General features: G+C 32.5%; 1 protein-coding gene across 1 annotated transcript in view; it reads left to right on the top strand.

The window, feature by feature from the left end:
* LOC144445927 (otoferlin-like) overlaps nucleotides 1-25370 on the top strand; it is a 133634-nt gene that overhangs the window by 31562 nt on the left and 76702 nt on the right. The window contains exons 2-5 of the mRNA XM_078135569.1: nucleotides 4035-4093; nucleotides 5674-5762; nucleotides 10074-10173; nucleotides 11470-11678. Coding sequence (XP_077991695.1) covers nucleotides 4035-4093; nucleotides 5674-5762; nucleotides 10074-10173; nucleotides 11470-11678 — 457 coding nt within the window. The remainder of the gene's footprint in view (nucleotides 1-4034; nucleotides 4094-5673; nucleotides 5763-10073; nucleotides 10174-11469; nucleotides 11679-25370) is intronic.

Raw genomic sequence — 25370 nt, 5'->3', positions numbered from 1 at the left:
CATTTTGTGTGCAGCACATTTTGGTAACTGTATGGGAAAATATAAGGTTTTAACACAAGGTACTTTTTATTCAGGAACAAGTTTTCATATTGCGATTTGAGAGATTTAATAACGTTCAAGGCAAATTGGCTACCAAGGCACATATTCTGTCTGAAATCAATGAATATCAATTGCATGTACCAATCAACTGACACTCATTTGAAACTGGGAAAACTGAAAGTGGTATTATAATAACTTGTCTGTAACATGAAATTTATAAAACATCCTTGCATTGGCATGTTGGGTATGAACATCACTTTACGAAACATAATCATGTATCTGTGTAATATAACATCCTTGCATTGGCATGTTGGGTATGAACATCACTAAGAAATATAATCATGTATCTGTATAATGTAACATCCTTGCATTGGCTTGTTGGGTATGAATATCACTAAGAAATATAACCATGTATCTGTGTAATATAACATCCTTGCATTGGCATGTTGGGTATGAACATCACTTTACGAAACATAATCAAGATATGTATCTGCGTAATATAACATCCTTGCATTGGCTTGTTGGGTATGAACATCACTAAGAAATATAATCATGTATCTGTGTAATATAACATCCTTGCATTGGCATGTTGGGCATGAACATCACTTTACGATATATAATCATGTATCTGCATAATATAACATCCTTGCATTAAATTGACTTTTTGGGCATTGGCTTGTTGGGTACGAACATCACTTTACGAAATGTAGTCATGTATCTGTGTAATATAACATCCTTGCATTGGCTTGTTTGGCCATTGGCTTGTTGGGTATGGACATCACTTTACGAAATATAATCATGTATCTGTGTAATGTTTGATTAGCAAATAAGATAGAGCTAAGTAGTTTCCAGTACCAAAGTAATCATTATTTGTTTTAAACTAATGTGTTTGCATTTGTCTGGCATGATAGGTTGGGTTGCATACATGTGTGGACTTTCTTAAGTAAGAATCAAGTGATACTCTTGTTACAAAATTAATGTATATTCCTAGAAAAAATTTATGCAGCACGTTATTTTTCAAATCACATCACATACTAAATTCCAGTATAAATTAGACATATTAAAAGGCTAAAGAATGAATAAGCACTTTAATTTGACATTTTACTATTTGTTTATTTTGGAATTACCTAGCATTAATAAGGCATAAGTTAAGGATGTCCATCAAATTATACCTGTCTCTATTACAGCGTATGTTTTAACAGACAGCCTTTAAGACAGATGACCGTCAGCTCAGGTTTAGAGGTTAAGGGAGGATCAAGTGTTCCTCTTCTGAACTTTAGAGACGTAATAAATAATATTGAGTACATACATTTTTAAGGGGTGATTTTTTTTCTATCAAGCCTAAAAAAATTTGTGTGATTCTGATTACGCTCAATATTTAGAATAGGTGGGGTAGATAGATTTTCAAAATAATATTTGTTTAAAATTTTTTCTTGCGCGAGTGTAGTTCAGGTAGTTATGTTTTTTGTTGTTTTCCAAATAGTCTTTGTTTTATAAGTTTTTTCCATCAGATATACAACCATTACAGATTGGAAGAACAGTTGTATATTGTCTTTTTAAGTTGATGTCGGTTTCCACATCCGCTGTTTCTCCCAAGACTTTGCAATTTTCATGATTTTATTTTTTATCTCTCGAATACATAAAAAAGTTCAGGGTCAGCAGTGAAAAGCTAGGTGGGGTTAGATAACTTGAACCAAACATTTTTTAGGCCCTATACATGTAAGTTCTACTGTACTGAACATAAATTCATTCAATAAATTCAGCAAAGGTATGGGCAAAAATATATTCATTTAACAGGTACTGTAAATGTGGACATTTTTGCTTTAGACTTATCAAGGTTTGCAATATTTCAAAATGTATTTGAATACTACATGTACTTTGTGCCCTTCTTAATGTCTATTTGATATACATTTTGTACCCTATAATTCATAAACATAGTATTAGACTTAAGTTTGTATGATTAATCATTAAATCTGTGACACTGATACATGGTATGTACATATGCCTATCTGTACTGGAGTCTGTTATATTTTCAACTTTAGCATTATGCTGTAACTCAGATTCAATACAAAATAAGAATATGTCATTTTGGTATGACATTTGGCCATTAAGTCACATCTTGCTATCTTGCTGCCCGCCTCTGTTTCTTCCTTTGCCTTGTCCTTGTTTCTTTCAGTTTTTTTTTCTCTCTCTCTCCCTCCCTCTCTGTCTTGTCTTGTCTGTCTGTGTCTGTGTCTGTGTGTGTCTGTCTTTCTCTGTCTCACTGACTGACTCTGTCTGTGTGTGCATGCATGTGTGTGTGTGTCTTTCTCTCAGTGTCTCTGTCACACTCTGATAAATGATTGAATTACATAAAGTGTGTAATCATATTTTTGATAAAATCATTCTAAATATCAATATGACAGATCTGAACAGCTCATTACCTTCTGTTGATGAGTGTGAAGTAAATGTTAATGTTTATTACACTATACTTTTTATTAAATTTTATCTAACTATAAAATCGGGGATCTCTTTATTTCAATTACAATGGAATTAAATCATAAATGTGAATGATGCCACATCAAAAAAATTGCATTTAGATAAACATTAAGATAAGCCCACATCAGTGTACAGTTGGATTAAACCTTGGTTATGAAAAACAGTTGTCTTGCATCTTAGGTTTAGTAGATGGTCCAGATGAAGAAGATATATTATTAACCCTTATGATGCCACTGATAATAAATGCACAAATCTGGCATTCATTGGGTCTTCAAGTTTACATTCCAGCTGTGTACAGTACTGCTGTAATTTAGTCCTAACAACTTTACATGAGCAAAACATGTCCATACTATCCTTCAAGGTAGATGAGCATAGTTATAATTAAAATTGCATGTATATTGAGTTGCCTAAATCAGATAGGATTATCAGTCACCATTACATGTACAGTATGCTAAGTTTGATGTAGTTTGTAGATAAATGTGATGGGACCATCATTTGCAATATTACACATTTTTGATTTTGCATCTTTTTATAATAAAAGTTTTTAATCATACACATGTAACAGCACAAAGATGGATTTACACGGAGACATTCTGAACAGCTGTGTCAAGTACCAACAAAACCTCCTGTTCCATCTTTTGGCAGCTGGTACAACTTACCCAAGGTTGTAAATTCAAGAACAGTGAACAATGATCTAATATATATATAGTTTTTGAGTTATTTTTATCTTGTTTGGGTACATTTAAAGCATAACACTGTAGCTCAGTGCTACCCTATTAACTAACTAAGGTTATAACACTAGTGATAGTACTGAGTACAGTATATATGTACTTGTAATATACAAAAAATCCAACCCTTGCAACAGTTGTCTAGAAATCTTACTGATCAGAACATTGTTTTATCAGTAGGAATAGAGAATTTAACAGGTTTTGAAGGTATCGAAAAGTCTTCTCTATATCACTTTATCAAACGGACATAATACATTGACAACCAACATTATTTTGTATTCAAATACAAAGTAATGTTGGTTGCCTGTGACAACTGTTGCAAAGGTTGTATAATTGTATTAGTTGTATGAGTAGGATGGACATACATGTAATTTCAGGGTTTATGCTACAAAATCTAATCCACATTCAAATTGACTAAAAGTACTGCATTTACTCTTTCAAATTAAAAGATTAGTAATATTGTGGAGAAAATATTGTAGTTAAAATTATGCAGTCCTCATGATAACATGACAAATTTTCAATGATTTGTATGTAACTTAGCAGATAGAACATTTCATTTTCTGAACCTTTTGTGAAATGAAATGGGGAAAACGACGTGAATATGTACAATGTAGTATATTATGCATTCTTAGGATTTCAACATGAACACTGTCAATTTAATCAATTTTCTTCCTTTGAAATGAAAACAATCGACATAATACATTTGAATAAAAATGTTTTGTATAGGACGAATTGATGTTAATACTGTGATTGCTTTCTGAAGTGAATTCATTTTTTGTGTGTTTACAGGAGTCAGTCAATTTACACAGATTGTAGAAAACTGTGAAGAGGAAGCAATATGGGATGAGGTAAGATTATAATATAATATAATATTTTACAGTATTTCTAAAGTTTTTGTTGATGACATAATGTTAAATGTTACATATTTTTCCAGGTTTTTTTTTAATTTTACATGTATATTAAAGTTAATGTGGCCATATGGATAAGGATTTGCTATTTAATTTATTTTGGATTTTTAATGTATATAAAACAATTTTATCATGGTTTACTTGAAACATCAATTTGAAAAAACATTGACCGTTTGTAACTCAATACATTGCAAAAAGCAAAAACAATTGCGTAAAAAGTTTATTATTGTATGTACAATAACAAACATATTGCACATTTATTAATCTTTTACCATTTACTAATTTGCAAAAAAGGAACAATAGTTTAGTTGTTTCACATTGATTTTTCAAGTAGGAAGCCATGATAAAATTGTTTAATAAAACTAAAAATCCAAAATAAATACCCGTCCTCATCATCGATATAGCCGTTTTAACATAAGTATAAAACTCTTTGGTCACACATGCATGATACATAAAATATAGAAAGTGTAATCTTGAGATCCTGATCACATTTCCAGTGTGTACATAGCAATATACCAAAGTTGAAAACGTTAGTGGATTGGGATGAATCTGGTTTTGTTTTGTTATATAGATATTGCTAATTAAGACTCCGCCTGAAGGATTTTTATTGGCTTTCCTTCAATATTAATTCTGTTTGCTCAACTTATTGTTTTTTGTGCGCAAGCTTATAGTACAAGATTAACGAAAGACCATGGGAAAATACTATTGTCCCAATAATACATATGTATTAAGTATATAAATTTATGTGAAATGAAAGAGGGTTATATATTACATGACTTTAATTCTACAATTTCTAGTTAACATATGGTTCATACTTACTTGTATGCCAATATTCTCCATCATGAGTTAAGGCAAAGAAAAAAAAAGTAACATAATGGGCGTAGTCATTATGAGTGGCATAACTTTTGTGTCATGGGTAATTTCTGGTTGCATTAAGGAATCTTTTAATATTTAGGCCATACCTGAACTACTTAGGAAATTTTGCATGCTTTTGTCTCATATTTCATAGTTTACAGAACAAATGTCATAGATTTGCTTTGTCATGAGGTAGACTAAGTAGAAAACATATATTCTGCTTGAATGTGTTCAATCATGCTTGTGCGCGTTGTTCTGTTGTAGCAATAGCTTTTACACTTGATCAACAAATATTGAAATAATATTACATGGCATTGCACACTTCTAAATTCAGTATTTTCATTCAGATGTAAATGCAATGAGAAAAGTTGCCATTTAAAATTTTGAAAAAAGCAAAGCAGAATTACCCTTTTTCAAGTGTATGTTTACATATTATGAAAACATAAAAACATTTCCTGTTGTAATTTGATAAGTACCTTTTACAGACTTTATATACCAGACATTACCAAATATGTTTTAATTATACAAATACACTGTTTAAAGCCTGGACTTTAAAATGCTATCAAAAGCTTTCATGGTCCATTTATGTTTTGTAGACCACCTGTCCATTTATGTACATGGTAAATATTAACTATATTTGCTTTACAATTTTCTCCTGTTTACAGTCATTTGAATGGCCAGTGGCAAGCAGCATTGAAAAACATGAAACCGTCGAAGTTCTTTTGTTAAATCACAGTAAATTTAGAAGTAATAAGTAAGTATGTGTTTGATTTGATTTGATTGATTGATTGATTGATTGATTGATTGATTGATTGATTGATTGATTTATTGATTAATTGATTGATTGATTGATTGATTGATTGATTGATTGGTTGATTGTTGATAAATTGATTGATTGATTCTTAGCTTTATTTAAGTAAAAACTGATTGATACCAAGTTTTGACTAAAAAATAACCTTTTGCTTGCTACAAGATTTTTACTGTGTAGATATAAAAATATGAAATGTTGATAGTCTCAATCAATTTCATTGCTTCCCTAGAGGAGATACATATAATTTTTCTCTTGAAATAACCATTCAGCAGTCACTTAATGGCTGCTACAAAGTTTTACTGCATAGATATAATTTACAAACATTTAATTTAATGAATGTACATTTAATGAATTTTATAATACACAAATATTTATATTATAAATGTTTGTGTATGTTTGACTAACTTTTACTGCACAGATATGTAGCTAAATTTAAGGCATATATCCCATTTATGTTGATGTTCTACTTCTAATTCATGTGTGTTTGCTTCATGCAAGTTCTTTTATTCTTTACAATATGTATGGTTATATTAAATTTAATTCAAACTTCTTGAATTAGCCTGTTCATGCTGCCAAAGTAATCAACAATTCAAGCTATTTTTCTACTGAATTACTATAAATATAAAAATACGAAATTGGATGCTCTTACCCCTAATGAATTTCATTTCTTCTTCATTTAAGTCATCTTTCAGTGATTGATATCAGTTTTGACTTCAAATAACCTTTGATTTATCTCTTAATGGTTAGATACAAGGTTAATAATATGGAAATAGAAAAATCAATTCTCTTGATCAGTTTCATTGCTTTGTTTTTGAAGTCTGATCTGATTGATATCATCTTTGACTCAAAAGAACCTTTCAGTTATCCCATAATGATTACTGAAAGTGTTTTACTGCATTAATATAAAAATATGAAATATATGAATGAAATATGAAATCCTTTTATTGTCAACGAATTCTCTGGTATTATGTTAGTCGTAAATGAGTGTCCTTATATCTGATAAATTACCTTTTAATATGTCACAGGATTACGAAATGAAAGAACAAAGTTTTCAAATGAAACTCTCACTCTTTTTGAAAGATAACAATAAAATGAGATAAATCATTTGAAGCTAACTAGTAGCTTATATTTATGGTATATATATGTAAAAGCCAACCAATGTATGGAAATAGTTTAAGTAACAAATTAGATGGAAAAAGGTTGCTATAAAACCTGCTGTCAGTCCAAGTACAAAAGAGATATGAACCAATTTGGAGACATGGACTAAAAAAACTTGTTGTTTTTTTTCAAAAAACTGTCGACAATATGAAACAAATTGTTACAATCTGTAACAAAGATAGACTTAGGAAAACTGGGTGTTTTTGCTTTGATTTGGGAAACTGGTATTAAACAGAGAAGAAAAATGTTTTAAATTGTGATTTACATTTTGGCAGGAAATCTCAGGAAATACCTGAGGAGTTACCATAAAGATTTAGCCTAGTGACTGTCCTTCTCGTGTGTAGTTCAATGAGGTGCTGAGATCAAATTTCAAATTCAACTGATGCCACCCACACAGTCATTAACATTGTCATCATGTCATTTTTAACCAATCACAGAATTCTGCCCAGTATTAAGTTTGTGTTTAGTTACAGAATGACCAAATATTGGTTTGTATTTGTCATACCAGGACACTACTTATACACTGTTTACTTCATTCTAACAGTTGGGAGGTTACTCATCTGCATGTACAACTTTGGTGCATGATTTCTCATTAAGCTAGACAGCTAGGATGAAGGGAGATTTTGAGATTCAAAGCCATAGATACATCTAGACTAATAAAGATTTAATGACATACATCCCATAACAAAAACAATGAAACTATATTGACATCAAATGTTAAAAAAAGTCAGAGTCTGTGATGGCCAAGAGGCGCCATTTGATGTCTTCCAGCTATCGTTTAAACATTGATTGTGTTGATAATTCACATCGGTATATTTACAGAGTTGCCTGAAGTGCAAATGTTCTAACTATTTATACCGTAGAATCGAGACTGCCATTCAAACTACAGACTAGCTAGCTTATGTACTTGTCACCTTCGGTTCAAATCAATAACATGTATAAGTCCAGAATTCTAATTGAGGGTTCAGGGACAGAATTTGTTGTCCGGGAGATATATTTTTGAATTCCAGCATGAAGTTGGGATAATATTAGGAAGGAATAAAGGATTGTAAAGTATAAGTTATATCGTGTTTTATTGTTTGTTGTCAGTATAGGCCAACTTGAGCCTATTTTGACTGATCGCAATATGAACATAAAATTAATAAATGAATCCTATATAGAATCTGAAGATCTAAACCTGCACTAGTTTTAATTTGGATATCATTTTTTCGATAGGCAACCAACAATATATGCAAAATACTAATAATTAGACATTGTACTTATCAATTTTAAGTCTATTTCCTCAAAATTATATGTAGTATATAAATTAATGTGCTTGTTTGAACCTAAAAAATCAATTTGATCGGATATAGTACTAGGTTTACTGTTACGCAAATACGTTTACCCACAGGTGATTAAATACTGTTCAGGGCGTACAATAATTTACAATTGAGCCATTATAACTAACAACATTTCAAAAAAAAAGTCCCTGTTGCAGCGAGTGCAGCTTTAAGCTACTTTGTGCTCATTTGATAAAGGAACTATCTATAAAAGTATTTTTGCTTATGAAAACCATTAAGCAATACAAGTATTAGATCTAATGGTTCCATTGTCTTCTATAAAGCCGTTAATAAGAAATCTTTCAACGGCTTCACATACAATACCCCTGTTCATTCTTAGGCTTTGAAAGATGCAAATCTCCCTTCCATTGTCACTTTCAAACCAAAACCATCAGGGAGCACCACACAGATAGGATTAAGGACTCATATCACATTTACCATCATACAGTAGTGTGTACTTGATGTAGTTGGATTTAGATCTAGATTAGCACAATATTGCTTAGTCCTAGATGTGAGGACATGCACACACCGTGAATACCAAGTGGATACTTTGAAAATTGACAGTCACATGTCCATATATAATGGTTACAGGAAGTCAGTGCTTCTTTATGCTTGTGATGCTATTTATCACACAGCAAAATCCTACATAATTATAGAAGAGACCTGAATATGAACAAATCTAGAATTTAGTCACGTGTTAGAGAATTGATGACAGAAAACAGTGCTTGAAGCAGTGCATATGGCATGCAATGTCACCTTAACAGGAAAGAGGACCCAATCAATTACATTTATCACTAGAACCTGGTTTCAAGTTGTTGAAATAATTTGTACACGATCTAAATAAAAATTGACAGTTATATATCCAGAGACAGCTTTATCAGTTCCCTTTTGGCAGTGTGCATTTATTCAATAACAACTTAATGGAAAAATGACTTATACAATGTACTGTATGAATTTCAAATCCAGTGCAATTACATTTGAGTTATAACTTGTACATGACATGAAATAAAAATTGACAGTCATATATTATCCAGAGACAGGTTACAGGAAATCAGTTCCCTCTAGGCAACGTGCATTTATTCAATAACACTTGGATGGAAAAATGACTAGTATGAACTTTAACTCAAGTGAAATTACGTTTGTTATGAATATCAAGTTGTTGTATTTTAATGTGTACATGACCTGAAATAAAAATTGATCCAAAGAGAGGTAGAGGATATCAGTTCCCTCAGCAACATACATTATACATGTACTCCCCAAGAACAACTGATATATTGTAAAAATACTCATGAATTTTAAACCCAGTGCAATCACATTTATCAGGAACAGCAAATTGTTGAATTATAACTTGTGCATGATCTGAAATAAAATTTGAAAGTCACACATCACATACATATCCAAAGACAGCTAGGTTGTATGACAACATTGATTTAGTATACAGGACAGTGTAGGAACATTCAATAACAACTTAATGGAAAAGGTCTCATAAATTTCAAACCCAGTGCAATTACATAAAGCAAGCTGTTGACTTATAACTTGTACATGTACATGATCTGAAATTAAGATATTATAAGTCACAATATTGTCTGAAGACACCCATGTAAAATTATTCATGCACTAGTGAGTGGAATAATTTTACTTTGAAAGTCACTTTTTGTTTTCTTCACAAATTTATAAATGTTTGGGCCTATCATGCATAATGAACAAACATGCCATATATTTGTATTGTATATCTATAGTATTAACTAAGAAATTATGATATCTTTCTTGTGTACAGGGTTGTTGGAAAATTTCAGATGGTATTACAGAAACTGATTGAAGATGGACAGTTATATCTTACGGAATCTTTATTGGATGCAAATAACACAGCAATATCAGTAAGTAAAGAAGCTATGATTGTCATTTTAGTTCTCTCTGTGTGTGGTATAATGAGAAGTAAATCCTCTCATCAGTTGATGGATAAAAAACAAATTTAACTTTAAGATAAAAAGATACCAGTATTAGTCTTGTTAACCACAATTCTGGTATAGTGATGTGTAACAATGTTTTGTCCACAAACAATACTGACTCAACAACTGTTTTTGAAATTATATTGATTGGTAACTAGAGGGTACCCATAATTACAATGCTTTCAATCGAACTATGAATGAAGTAGTGCAATATATTGATACATTACTGAACTTGTCCTGATGTAAGTTGATGTTATTTAGATTTAGCTATAGTCGTCCATCATTGCCTACACATTGGAAAAGTTGAAGAACAGGTTACTTTGCAATCTTGAGCAAATAAACCTTCTGTATTGGATGACATTATCACAGCTACACATTTAGAGTAATGTCTAACAACACCAAACTTTGGTAACTGTGAGAGGTACAAAATTTGAAATTTGTTATGATGGAAGTCATCATTACTCATGCAACACAATTGTAGCACTCCTTTGATCTGACCCTACTTAAATTTGTACAGGGACACAAACTTGTACTTTGGTAATGTATCAATATGTTGCAGTAATTCATTGCCCATACTTTGATTGCAAGCATTGTAACAATAGTGGTATGTCAGCAATCCGATATTTTGGTTAGGCAAACCTTTAAATGTGTTACCAAATGTTTGCATGCAAGGTCTGCTGACATGCAGACAAAGTCTTCTTATTTTTGAATACTTGTACCAAATGTCACACAACCTATTCTACCAAGTTTGAGGGTCCACACTTGATATGTTAGCATTGTCATAGGAAAGTGCCTTGGGCTCTCAAATGGTTGGGTTTATTATTATATGTGCTGAATACCTTTAAGTTACCATAATCAAGCGATTTCAAGCAAAGTCGCACCCTTGATATGTTAGCGATGTCAAAGCAATGTGCCCAGGGCTCTAGCATGGTTGAGTTTGGGTATTTTGTACAAGCAGATTCTTACATTTTCAAGTCACAAGAATACTTGTCTGTGAACTCCATACAAGTGACCTACAAAAGTAATCTATTCGATCTTTTTAAGTGTTCAGAGGTCTAGTTCCCTATCTTGGATCTCTTGACACCCATACCTTTGATAGTCGTGAGACTTAGATCTACTTCATACATGACTGTTTACATAGGTTTGCACTCTAACTGTATTGATCTAATTTTATATCTCTACTGAGCCAAGAGTTCAACCATTGATTTCTAATTTTCCCTTCAGACTACAATTACATTTACTTTACAATACCAAGCTCCTGATGGTACCGTGGGAGATTGGATGAAAGAAGATTTTGCCTACAAACCACTGCCAGAAGATCAAGTAGATAATGATAATGCAATGGAGGATATCTATGACCTTGCCAGTATGACAAGTAGCAGTTCTAAGAAAGGGTCAAGGACAAGTCTGAATACTGTAGGGACAACAAGAAGGTAAGAGTCACTCAATCAACAAAGATGGTTGCTTTTGGGCAAAAGTCAAGGTATCATCAATTATGCAGAATAAGATTTTATAATTATGGTATCTGTATGTTATTTATGTATATGGCTTATTATGACATACACAGTCAGCTTTTTCCTCCTTGTAATCTTTTCTAAAGTTTTATCTTGAAATATCAGTGGCAATACTTCCCATATACAAGGTACTCATTTATATCCAGTGAAGTGTTGGCTAGATTTCATTGAAACTCAATAGATTTGGCCTTAACCCATTTGTACCTAATGAGTACCTGGAAAGAACCCACTGAATCCCTGTAAGGACATGGCTAGAACCCCCTGAAGCCCATTGAAGACTCTGACAGAACCCATTGCAACCCAGTGGGGACATGATAAAAACTTATTAAAACCAAGTGAGGACTTGCCAAGGACCCAATAAAATGCATTTGTGATTTGTAGGACCAGAACCCATTTAAACCCAATAGTGACTGATTTAGGTTTGCAGTTGTCACTGGACAAGTAGACAATGAAAATGTTGTTCATTAGGCTAAGTTAGTATAATGTTAAAACATAGTGTTGTTTTGCTAGAATCCATGAAACTCAACCAGTAGTTGCTGCTCAGTTTCTGCTGAGACTGGTTCATTACCCATTGGAACCCAGTGTTGACTGGTTTGACCAGTATCCATTTAAACCCAGTTGTGACCTGTTGGACCAATACCCCAAGAATCTCAGTAGCCATTGGACCTTTGCCCATTGAAACTCAGTGTTGATTGGACCAGGCAGTACCCATAGAAACCCAGTAGTTATTGGACAAGCTCAAGTTGAAACCAAGTGGTGATTGGAATGGTACCCATTAAAACCAAGTGGTGACTAGATTGGTAGCAAGTTGAAATTGAAACCAAGTGGTGATTGGACTAGTAGTAGTACCCATAGAAACCAAGTAATGATTGGACAAGTACCCATTGAAACCAAGTGATGATTGGACAAACTCATGTTGAAACCAAGTAGTGATTGAACTAAATTGACTCCATTTAAGGCCAGTAGTTACTTTCTGTCCATATTGTGAATGTTAACAAACAGTTGGCCAGTTTAGTTCACTCTTTAAAAGTATCTGCCACAAAACTTTACATAACGTAAATGAAATTGGAAATCATGCATAACGTTGTCAACGTATTCTACCAAACAACTGTAATGATACATGTACAATATATTGTGTCAATTATAATGCCATGATTGGCTGATAACTACTAACTTCAATAGCTAGAGGCCTGTAGATGGCAAATGGACATTTTGATCTATTCCTTTACTACACATGAGCCCGATCATGATTGATGGGTACTATACATTTGTATCTTTCAAGAGAAGATCTGACTTCATGTAGAATAGTGATACAAGATTCAGAACACATTAAGTATGTGATGGGCAACATAGGAACAGTTGTAATTACTTATTGATATATGTCCTTGCCCAATAGCAGTAAGGTCAACTGACTTTTCTGTTACCTATGTAAATCATTTTATTTGATACTTACAACTTGTAAATTCACCTTCAGGTGGAGTGCTTATGTGTGTTTACAGGGTGAGTGGGGTTCAAACTCTTGAGGGGGGCAGTTTCACATAATTGATTGAACCATTGTGTTTGTGGAAAAAAGTTTCAATATTTAATCTTTACAGTCCCTTGGATCTTTGGATTCATTTTGATCGCATTGTAAATACATTCCTGAAAACAACTGTGCATGTATGAGTTCTTCAAATTGAAGGGTTCTCACGGGTATTGTGTGTTTCTCTTTGGCTTGTATAAGTTGTAAGATATATCGACACATGGAAATGCATGGCTAACTGTGCTGTAATTTAAGAAAGGAGACACATTAAACATGTGCAACTGTTGACTGTCTATCTTAGACTGGCACTACTTTACAAGTACTTTCTTGTTTTAAGTTTCATAATCTTCTGAATAACATTAATGTTTTGAGTCTCATTCATTTTTAAAGGAAAATGTCAAGTGTCCTCAACTTTTCTTTATTTTTCCCAGTTATTGTCTGAATTGTGGATTTTTGATGGGAATCGAGATTTTATTGTTTGTTTGGCTGGCTATTTGTCTGTCTGGTTGGCTGGCTGTATGTCTGTCTGTCTGTTTGCCTGCCTGTCTGCCTGCCTGTCTTACTACCTCATTCTGTCTGAATCATGGGCTTTTGATGAGAAATTTGACATGATGATGCTAGACTATATTCATTGGATGAAATGAAATGTCAGGTAGTATTTCCTGTCATAAAGAATGAAATAGGATGTTATAATAAAGATTACACTATTATGACTGCTACTATACTGTGAATGATGAAATCTATAGAAAAAAGTTCATAGGATTATCACCTGTTCTTTTGCTCAACAAAAGTTATACAGTCATCGATACATCAATTCTACCCTTTCTGACCTATTCGTGACGTCGATGCTTTCAGCATCATAATAAAATATGTTTGACTATCAAAAGCTTACAGTTATGAACCGTTCTTATGTCAGAATTCCTCAGTAGATTATATCTTATTATAGTTATTGCACAAAGCAAGGAGAAGAATTGTATTAACACCTGTCACTTCATTAACCAAAAATTCATTTCATATTTTTGAATTAAATATGAAAAGTGAAAATGATTTAGATTGTGATTATTAATACTTCTCATTATAGTTATCATCAAGACGGGAAAATTGATACCAACATGAGTAAGACTGTGGAAAGATAAGCTATAGAACTAGTTGATATGTGATTGCTATCCACAGTGAAAGTAGACTTTCTATATTAAAGTGTGATCAAATTCCAGACATGCTTATATAGCGGAAACATGCAATCACTTTGAAGTTTTGCCGAGTGCTATTTCCTTCCTTTCTCGTCACAGACTGTAATCAACTAAAGAGGCATGTATTTTAGTATGTATAACTGCTTCTAATACCTTTACTATTGATATTAGGATAATGATATTGCAGAATCAGGTGTTTTTTTTGGAAAATTGATCCCAAACTTTCACTGATGTGAAAGTTTGAGTGTGATATAAAACAACGAACTTGCTTCCGTTAAGGTTGAATTTAAATCCTTCTATTTCTACATTTTGGTCCTACTCAGGAATTTAAGAATCTAAAAATTAATATTACCACAGTGAATAAAAATTAAACTGTAATACAACGTAAAGTAAAAATGTCTGTAAAAATGGTAAACACAACTAATAATAATAATGAAACTCTGTTAAAAGTAAGTTCAAAACATCAGAATAGGCTGACAGAAAAGGGCACAGAGAAAAAAATCAAAAATCAAAACCTGATGAGATGAAAATAACAAACACAATGCAGAGCAGATGTCCTATACATCAAAGTAACTCTGCTAAACAAGGGATAGAATGTATAAGTGGAAAGTTTGAGTTTGTTTGTCACAAGAATGTTCTGTCATAATTGTGTGCTATTCATGAACATTCATGCTGTAATGTTGATATTTTCCTGTCATGTCACATGAAAGCAAAATACATCTAAGTACAATTTAATACTTATACATTTTAGATAACTTTTTTTTAATTGATATTTCGTATCTTTTTTAAGCTTCTGGTTTTTTTATATAATAAATTGTAAATGAAACTTTTGCTGTTATTAAATAGAATCAGGTGTAATTGTTTAAATCCTTTACACAGGAATTAAAATGACATAATAATTAAACTATTTTAGAATCCAAAATGGCTGCTGACTACTATGTTAACCCTACAATGGGAGTGTAAAAGATTGTTGATTTCCTTAAAACAAGCTGGCGAATCTCCTTAATGTTTAAAAGGACCAGGAGAAAGCTTTCATATTGCTTAAGTTGTCAGAGACTTGAGTAATTTTCATTTTCAGGCAAAGTAGTCTACCGTACTACCTTAATGAATATTTGAATTGAATGAATAAGCTGTCTGTATGTATGAATTATTTATAATATCTCATATATCTAATTGAATATCATGATGAAATTGATATATTGTACATGTAGGCATTGAAGCATAGCAACATGTGTAGTACTGCTTTGAAATTCAAGGAGTTACAAGCCATATCTCGAGATCTGCATTCCATGATCAAGTTGACATCTGTAGAATAAGTAGTGAAGAGAGACATAGTTCAGTAGTTTCCTTTTAAGCTGATACATTATATACATGTACAAAAAAGACATGTACACATTCTCAAATTGCCAACATCTATTTAAGTTGAAAGAGTTTAAGGCCAACAAAAAAAAAATTGTTTCTGGTCAGGACAGTTTGTCTAAAATGGTGCGACGATTCGATTTTTTAACATTCTCAACAAACATGCCAATCAGTCTGCTATTTATGGCAGTTACTGTTCTTTTTATTTAGTACTTTAGAGCAAGTGTGTATGTAGGGCAGATATCATTTGCTTGTTGATGAGTGGCTCTGCAGTTACCTTCAGTGAAGTAGGGCAAGTTATTTAAGGCAGATATTTTATACATTATACTTGAAAGAAAGTTAAAGCATCCCATAATATCATTAGTGAATTCAGAAGATATCTTTACCTTTGAATTGGCAGATTTAAAGAACGTTTATAACATACAAAATTCACAAATTTAAGAAATGAAATAAATAGCTGTTTATCATGTTTCTAAATTTTCTTTCCCCCCATAAAAGAAACCCTTAATAAAACGTGAAATAATCTACTGTATATAATGGATAAATAGCAAGTATACAATAACTTGAATAAGTCATGTACATGTATGTTGTTCTGTGTCATTGCAAACTTCAATGAACTTATCCCTATTTCAGTACATGGCATTGTCAAGTTTATGCGGAATAGAGAAACACTGCGTGTGTACGTTGTATTGATATTTATGGGCACATGTGAGTACTAAGTAGTAGTGGAAGGTCACATTTGTTTGCTGCAATTAGCATTTCATGCGATGTTGTCGTCATGAAACTGTCTGTCATGCACCACCACCAGCGCTACATCAATCATTGACTAAGTAATTTGTTCATTAATGAATTCATTACTTCAAAACATAGTAAAAAAAAACTGAAGGTGGGCAGGGTACTTGCAAGGGATCATCATGTGCTAAGACTTAGAAGTACTTTTCATAGCCAACTTCTAAATCTATTTTTTTATCCTACATTGAACAATTGATCTCACATACTGACATAGTCTTGAGACTCCTTAAGTTATCTGGCTGACATACCGGGATGCCAGATAGCCAATTCTCTGGGCAAGGTGTCAAGTAACTGTTGACACAGATGATAAGAAGAGTTAATAAATCAACAGAAGTTCTTGATTTATCAGAAGTACATAGCCTATATTCCTTTTTTGGAATTCTCATCAGTTTATTTTATAACTTAGACCATAAAAATAACAACTTTTATTTTACACCAAATAAAATTAAACCTCTCTATGTATCAAATTTGGCAGATCATCTTCTTTTTTATGTTTATTTTGAGCATTTTTGTTTATGTGGTATGGTTCCCATGGGACCAGTTTCCTCCTTAAAATACACACTTGCTCTCACCTTGATAGAAATTTATTGAGTGAATTCAGTCAATATAATTATAATTGGAAAGAAGGTTGATAATTTACTGGCTAGACAGAGAGTTATGTCTCCAACATAGAATTACATTCAGTTAGTTTTATCACGCATCGTTTATTCTAATTCCAAAACTATTTTTTCTCATCTCATATGTAAACATAGTCATATTAGTATATATCATGTGATTCATGCCATCAATGCGTCCACTACCATGTGATTTAACTTGCATAATAAATAATGTGTGTAAACATTACTCTGTGCAGACTAACTAAAGTAGGGAAAATAGATGTCCTTAAGGCAAAATGAAAATCATAGATTGATGATGTTTTTATTTAAAATGTGTGGTTGTCACACCTGAGAAATAAAATTCTGAATATTTTGCTCTATGTTGTTTTTTTAAAACTCAAACCAAGTCTCACATAAAACGTCTACCACCCTTTCCTAAATGGGGTCACGATGCAAAGGTTTTACATAGGTCATAATAATAAAATTAAACTTTTAAAATTCAACATCACTGCTGAATACTCTGTTATGAACACTATGGGAAAATAAGAGATTGTCGATTTTCTTTAAAACAAGATAATGAAACCCAAACTTCTTTCATTATTTCTGTTAAAAGGACCTGGAACAGGCTTAATTCATATGGCAAAGTTTGAAAAGATTTTAGTAACTTTGATTTTCAGGATGATTAGTCCGTGAGTTGTAGAACAGTACGTTTACATTTGTAGCAACCTCAAGTGATATACCTGCTGTCCAACTCAACATTTATGTTCTCAGAAATGTTTTTACAAAGGATTTGTGTGTTTTTGAAGTGAAATGTTTGTTGTAAAGAATTTCTAAAATGTCTCCTTGTTTAAGGACTATATAGTCCACCCATTTGATAAATGTGAAGTCTTTCAGAATATTAGGTATTGTAGAAGAGACTTAGAGAGGTGTTTGTTGTAAACCTTGTTTCCTGATGATTCATTCACTCTTTTTGATAGTTTTAAAGCCTTCCCTTCATAGACTTGATATATGGTAACAAAAAATATATCACTTAGAATTTCTTGAGGAAACCTTATCTATTGCCATAGCAAATGTCAGTTACAACCGTAAAGATGAATGCCCTTTCACATGAAATGGTGTCGTTTGCTGTTTCTCAAAAATGGTCTGCATGACCAACACAGGAGTTGACAACATACGTCAAATTCGTGATGCTTTTCTAAGTGATACAAGGTACATGTACATGTACATATCTTGAAAGATCTATAACACAATGATGACCTAATTGCCAGTTATAAATAGCTGACAAGAAAAAATCTTGGACTCACACAGCATCACTATACAGTGTAGAGAGATAAAGAGCCTTGATAAAGGTTCACAATTTATAGGAAATGATCTGCTAGTAGTCTGTGTGTAATGTTTCGTCAGATTAGATAACGACTTGATGTCCTTAGCAGACCTTAGCAGAATTTGGAAGGACTCAGACTGGTAAATGAAATAAAAGGTTGATGTCAGCTCTGCTGACTTATTATTCAGAATTTGGAAGATTTTCAACAAATAGAGATAATTACGATTCGATGTCCCTGTTCTGCTTTGAATGTACCTCAGGGACCAATTTCTGTGAATAGCAACGTTTTATATTCGCTCAAAACTTCCTGGTCCTTTTAATAAGAAATAAGAAATGTTTGGGTTCACCGTATGTTGTCAAGCAAATCAACAATCTTTATTTTCCTGTAGATTTATTAAACAAAATATTTGATGGCCATAATTGGATTCTTAATGGTTAAATTTTGATAACATATTAATCCCTATCAAAAGAATACTTGATGACCACTGATTTTTCATACGTCAGAAGATGTTCAGGTTTTCTTTTTCGTTCAAAGTAACAAAAAAAGTTTAAGATTTCTACTTCTAACTATGAAGCAGTATTTTGAAGGGACTTGATCAAGTTGATGTCTCTGTTATGCTGAGCAAAGGTGAAGGATGGGGTGCCATGTCAAGTCAACCAAGAAAGGTAATAGTAGAAAAAGGTAGACAGAGAGAAGGAAGCAACGAATGCTGGCATACAGACAATATAAAACAATCATGAAATGCAATTTGATAAAGCCAGGACAAATAGTTTAGTGATAGGCAGATTAACTTTTAGTAAAGTGGGATTGTGATAACTGATGTTCACAATGAATTAACCAGAGTCAACTTCAAGTCACATAGGGCCTCTGAAGTGATGAATCATCTAATGGTAAATTCATTGCATACATAAACATTAGAATGAATTAGGACATTGCCCTACATATTTTATTAATGGACAAGTTGAATCACAAAGTAATGAGACTGTGTGGAATGACTTTCATATTAACCTTGTTATTAAGTCACACAGGAGCTATGTATCATTGTGACACTGAAATTCACTTTGGTGCATGATTCCTGCAGTTGTAATACTGTGTTTTGGGAATGCTGAGGAGCTATGTACTCAATCATTCTGGCACTGAAGTGCATTTTTCATATGTACATTGTTATGCTATGCCTGTGGACATCATACATCATGCACAGTTAGTAATGTTTTGGGAATGGCTAAGAATTGAGGTAAAGAAATGGGAAATATGAACAACATACATGAAATGCATATAGGTTGTGCCCTTATGAAATACCAAGGAAATTTGCTAATGAAATATATGTGGGGTTGGATGGGAGACACAGATACATGATTGTAATTTCAAACTGAAATTGAATTTAACTTTTGTTCCAAACACAACTTTGACAATTTACCTGAAATGTTCCACTGCACACTTCAGTGTTTGTTAGCAGATTGACCCACTATTCAATACATGTGACCATACAGACACATGAGCCTAATAGGGGGTCATAGGTGCCTGAAGTGTGCAGTCAAAAATTTCAGGTAAAATTTTCAAAGTTGTATTTTGAACAAAAGTTAAACTACAGATACATGAAGTTTTGGTTGACACTACCATATATATATATTTCTACCCCTGATGAGTGAGGAATACACACCTCACGAAACAGTTCTGTAGGGTCAATAGCATGTAATTTTGTTCATATTTTCAAAACCTGTATATATATATATATATATATATATATATATATATATATATATATATATATATATATATATATATATATATATATATATATATATACTTTATATATAAATACATATAAAGTATAAATGTTACAATAAAAGGGTTTTGTTGTTTTTTGGTTTTTCCATCTTGACAACATATTTATTCATAAGTTGTATGCTACCTACACTGCATAGGAGAACAGTTCATTCATCATTATCTTACTAAATTTAACTAAATATAAACTGACATTTAGTTTGTGTAAGATATAAATATTGCTACTTTGAGGAATACTGAAGCCACAACATCAACGGTCCCCTTAAACTCTCAAGTTACTCTGGTAGACAAGACCACTTATCTTACAAATCTTCCTATCCTGAAAAGAAATAACATTGGATTTTTGTCAGTGGTTGTGTAAATATAAGTGTTGATGTCAACAATTGCAGTACAAATTCTTGAAGATATTTGTATTTGTATTTTAATGTAGAACAATCATCTTTAATAATACATGGAGCAGTGGCTTATGTATTGACCTGACCCATCACATGATAATGTTTCATTCCCATATAAATAATTCTAATAATTATAAATATGGTAAAAAATTCATGATAGAGCCAAAGACATATGTATTTTATATTCAAGTTGTGTGTTTTATGTAAAATAGTTATCTTCAATTCTTGCAGGTGTGACTGTTGTACTGACCCATAACAAATCAAACCCCTCATAATGTTTCAGTCCCATAGATAGATGTCCTTTGAATAATTATGAATAAGGTAAAAATTCTGAGACATTGTGAGAGATGAATTTTATATTCAAGTTAGGTAATTAAAACAGCTTGAAGGTGTGACTGTTGTATTGACCCATAACTAATCAAACCCCTTATGATGCTTCAGTCCCATAGATATCCTTTGAATAATTATGAATAAGGTAAAAATTCTGAGACATTGTGAGAGATGAATTTTATATTCAAGTTAGGTATTTAAACAGACGTGTTCAATAGATGGTGCTGTGACTGTTGCATTGACCCATCGCTAACCTAACACATGATAATGTTTCAATTCCATATAAGTACTTCTAATAATTATGAATAATGACAAAGTCGATCCTTCACTAAATCCACAGGGTGTAGTGACAAGGAGTTCTTCGTCTCTGTTGGGAGTGACTAACCTGCCCACATACATGCCACTGTTTTACTGGGAATTGCTATAGAGAAGAGAGCAGGTGTTTGAAAGTACACTTTATTATTTTTACTAGGCTGCACAGGATCTCTATGAATAATAACAAACGACATAACAAATGTCAAAACTGCTGAACATGCTATATTTGCAGGTATTTCATTTCAGAAGGGAATACATAGTCATGCATTTATTCATATTTTCTTTATGTATTTCCCATAATATAAAATTATCATAAATTCTTTACTTTTTTTATCAGCCTTTGTATGTATCTTTGTAAACTCAGTTATATTGTTGTATTCATGCTTAAATATAGTCAGTGATATAAATACTTTGTAGCTTCATTCTGGATATTTATGAAGCTTAGTATTTGAATTCCAGGATCTCACATCAAAGTACTGTCTTATCATTAAAGCCATAAGGATTACATATTCTTTTGTTTATGACTGACTTTTCTACATTCGTGCCAGACAGCTGAGGTTCTTGTCCCAATTTTCATCTTTATCTGACAAAGGCTCATGTTGTCAATATTTTTGTGGCATTTACATCAAAATATCGTCTGAAATATTTAGATTAGGTTTAAAAATATATGACCCTGTATAACCTTGAGTATTACCTGTCAATGAAAGCTGTGTTTATGATTTATCTAGGTGTATCGTACTGTACGGTCAGGATTATATGTTATGAATACAAATAAGTAAGGATAGACAGCGCCCTCACTAGGTGGATAATATCCATCTGTTTGATTTGTGAGAGTTCATAGGTCAATTCATGGCATCACAGTTCTAACGTGTCAGTCATTAATTGTGAAAAAGTGCTGCTAAATTGAAAGCTACTGGCCTTGCTGCTGGCAACTGACAGCCTGTCATATAAATTGTACTCTGTATATATGAAATAATGCTTTGATTGAAGGAGTGATATTGCTTTAGTATAGAACTATGACCTTGCCTTTGGCAACTGACGCTGTATGACACTGAAAGTCAGTATGTACATGTAGTAGTAACTGGGCTTTGAAAGGTTACATTGTATAGTGGCACTGGCTGTTAGGTTGAATCCTGGCCTTCAAAACGAAAAGTGCAAGTACATGCAGTGTCAGTATTAGCTGGGCTTTCAAAGAATACAAAGTATGGTGGCACAGGCTGTTAGGTTGAATCCTGGACTTCAAAATGAAAAGTGCAAGAACATGCAGTGTCAAAAACACCAGTTTCAAGCTACAAGCTTCATCTAGAGATATAATTGACAGTTTTAAGTTCTAGTTAGTCCAGAAGTTTAGCTAAATTTGGCTGGACAATATCATTTGCCATATATCACACGTCAGTATGTTGAGCAACATAGACAAGTCTCTGGGCCAAGTTTCAGCAATTCTCAAAAATGATCCTAATAATCTAAATTTGTTTCACAGTCATTTGTTTTTAGCAATTCCTTGAAAATTTTATTTTCAAATAATTACTTTAAATATACTGACTCTTTCTACTTGGATTTCTTTTTAATTGATTTTAGAAGAACAAAAAGTTAACTTATTTTTTTTTTTTTTTTTTTTTTTTTGAATTTTATTTTATAAGAAGGAAAAACAAAGCACAAACACAACATATTTTTAATACAGACAACCAGAAACACCTACACGTCAAAAGCATAAGTGGCCCCCATTTATCAATATGTTTACCAAGTACATTCCGAGAGGATGCTGTTCAGTTTCATATTAAAATATTATTAAACTAAAATTTAACTTTTTCGTAACACAAATATTTTTATTGTGATTTATGTACGTTGAAAAGAAAAACAACAACAAAAACAAAAACAGGATTTCCAAAAGGCAAAGAAGTATGTTTATTTGATTATACTGTATTATACTGTAATAGGAAATACAGAGTAAAATTATTGTAGCTAAACCAATGATATGCATTAAATAACTTGTTCCATCCATTAAAAAACTTACAATGAAATCCCTGCAAAGAAGCCATTTTCATATATTAACATGTAAAACTCGTGTTTAGATTTTTGGCAAGATATCTTTGAGTTTCTCTCATATTGGCTGTACATCATTGAACAATCTTTCTTTCAATCTCCACAACTCCAAGTCTCTTACATCCTTCTGCTGTTCTCTGAAGACCCATCTGTTTAAATATACATTAGTCTCAGCCTTCTCCAATTGCTGAGTATTCAGTGTCTGTGAATACACTTTTCCTCATACCAGGCAGTAATTCTCTTTCCATTTACTTCTGTGCCTCAAGCTACTGCTTGCAGAGATAAGGCGCTCAATATATCTTCTTTATTATCATTATTATTAATATTATTATTAATATTATTTATTTCTTTGGATATATTCAACCCATCTTTGTACTTAATTACTAATATTTGTGAATTGATTTGAAAAACTGATTAGAATCTTCATACATTTTCAAACTTCAAAGTAGAAATTGCATTATTGTAATACAAATAATAATTTTGTGAGGTGCAAAAGTATCTTCTTAATTTTAAACTCTTTAGAACATATCTTTTTCAAATAACCAATGTGGGAGTTATCAGATATGGATAGCCAATATACCTAATCAGCAAAAATAAGTCGTTATGAATTATTTATTTTTGTAGAATGTCAGTATGGATTTTTATCTGACCTGATTTTACAAAAGCTATGTTGTTACCTTCAGATTTCATAATATATTCCTCTGGTGTTTCTCCCAAATGACTCTTGTAGGGAAAATTCCAGAGAGACAGCAACATGCTTTGTTTTGAACTTTTTGATTTACCGTAATGTCATTCATGCCAGCTGGAATTATTATTTGTCTAAGAATTGATGGCAGATTAAGGTTTGTTTTGAAGGGAATAGATTACAATCAAAAGTATCATCTTAGAAACAGAAGGGAATATATTTTTACAAAAGATAATCAAAAGTATCATCTTAGAAACAGAAAGGAATAGATCTTTACAAAAGATAATCAAAAGTATCATCTTAGAAACAGAAGGGAATAGATTTTCATCTTATAAATTTTGGATTTATATTGAGAGAAGGCAGTAGGGATTAACATTATTTCTAGAATATTGTGTTATTACCGGGGCAGTTCTATTCCACCCCTCTCTAGTAAGACTCATTTTATATTATCAGCATACATTGAATGGGTTTAGGTGTGAAGAAAATACCACAGAGAGTATATTTTATATCATCATCCATACAACTTAACCCTTTCACCACCGATTCCCGCTACAGCGGGAACGCTCTAGGGCGCCCACCGATTCCCGCTACAGCGGGAACGCCAAAGGTCATTCAACTACTACGACGTTCAAACCGTTTAACGGCAGCTATTGCTGCAAAACTTGCTGCCATAACTAGTTCCACACATGCGTATTAGCCTTGTTTATATAGTCTGCCATTTTGAACACATGTTAGTGGATGGTTTTCTAGCACGATTGGAAAGACGAGCGATCATAATTTTTGTGTGCGTTTTTCGCCAGAAAGATCGAATTTCAACAACGCGGAAGTAATTAACGGCTCACGTTGCATCTCCTACGATGTCATTTTGACAACTGTCCTGAGAAATTTCCACTGAATTTTTACTCAAAAACATAGTTGAATACATCAGGTCGGTTGTGGGAACGGTATAGGCTTCAGAACTACCACGAGGGCCGAGTGATCTACCGGCGGGGAATTCACCGTTGCCGTAGTGAAAGTTGGCAAATTGCGTAACTTGTTGACCCGTAGCATTCGCTCATACTATGGCCTTGGGGCCAGTATTTAGCTCCAAAAGTAATTATTTTGGTCATATTTCTTTCTGGTAATGTTCAATAATGAATAATACTCATACAAGTTCAATTTATACTGGTCAGTGGTACAATGTGGGCGGTAGATTACACACAATCTGAAGATTTTCCGATCACATTTTTGAATGCGTTTTTTAACGGTAAAATTCAAATTTCAACATGGCCACA

Source organism: Glandiceps talaboti, chromosome 14 (genome assembly GCF_964340395.1).
Source record: "Glandiceps talaboti chromosome 14, keGlaTala1.1, whole genome shotgun sequence".
Classification (NCBI taxonomy): Eukaryota; Metazoa; Hemichordata; class Enteropneusta; family Spengelidae; genus Glandiceps; species Glandiceps talaboti.
Note: the sequence above shows the minus strand (reverse complement) of the source record. Positions and strands in the feature narration are given on the sequence as shown.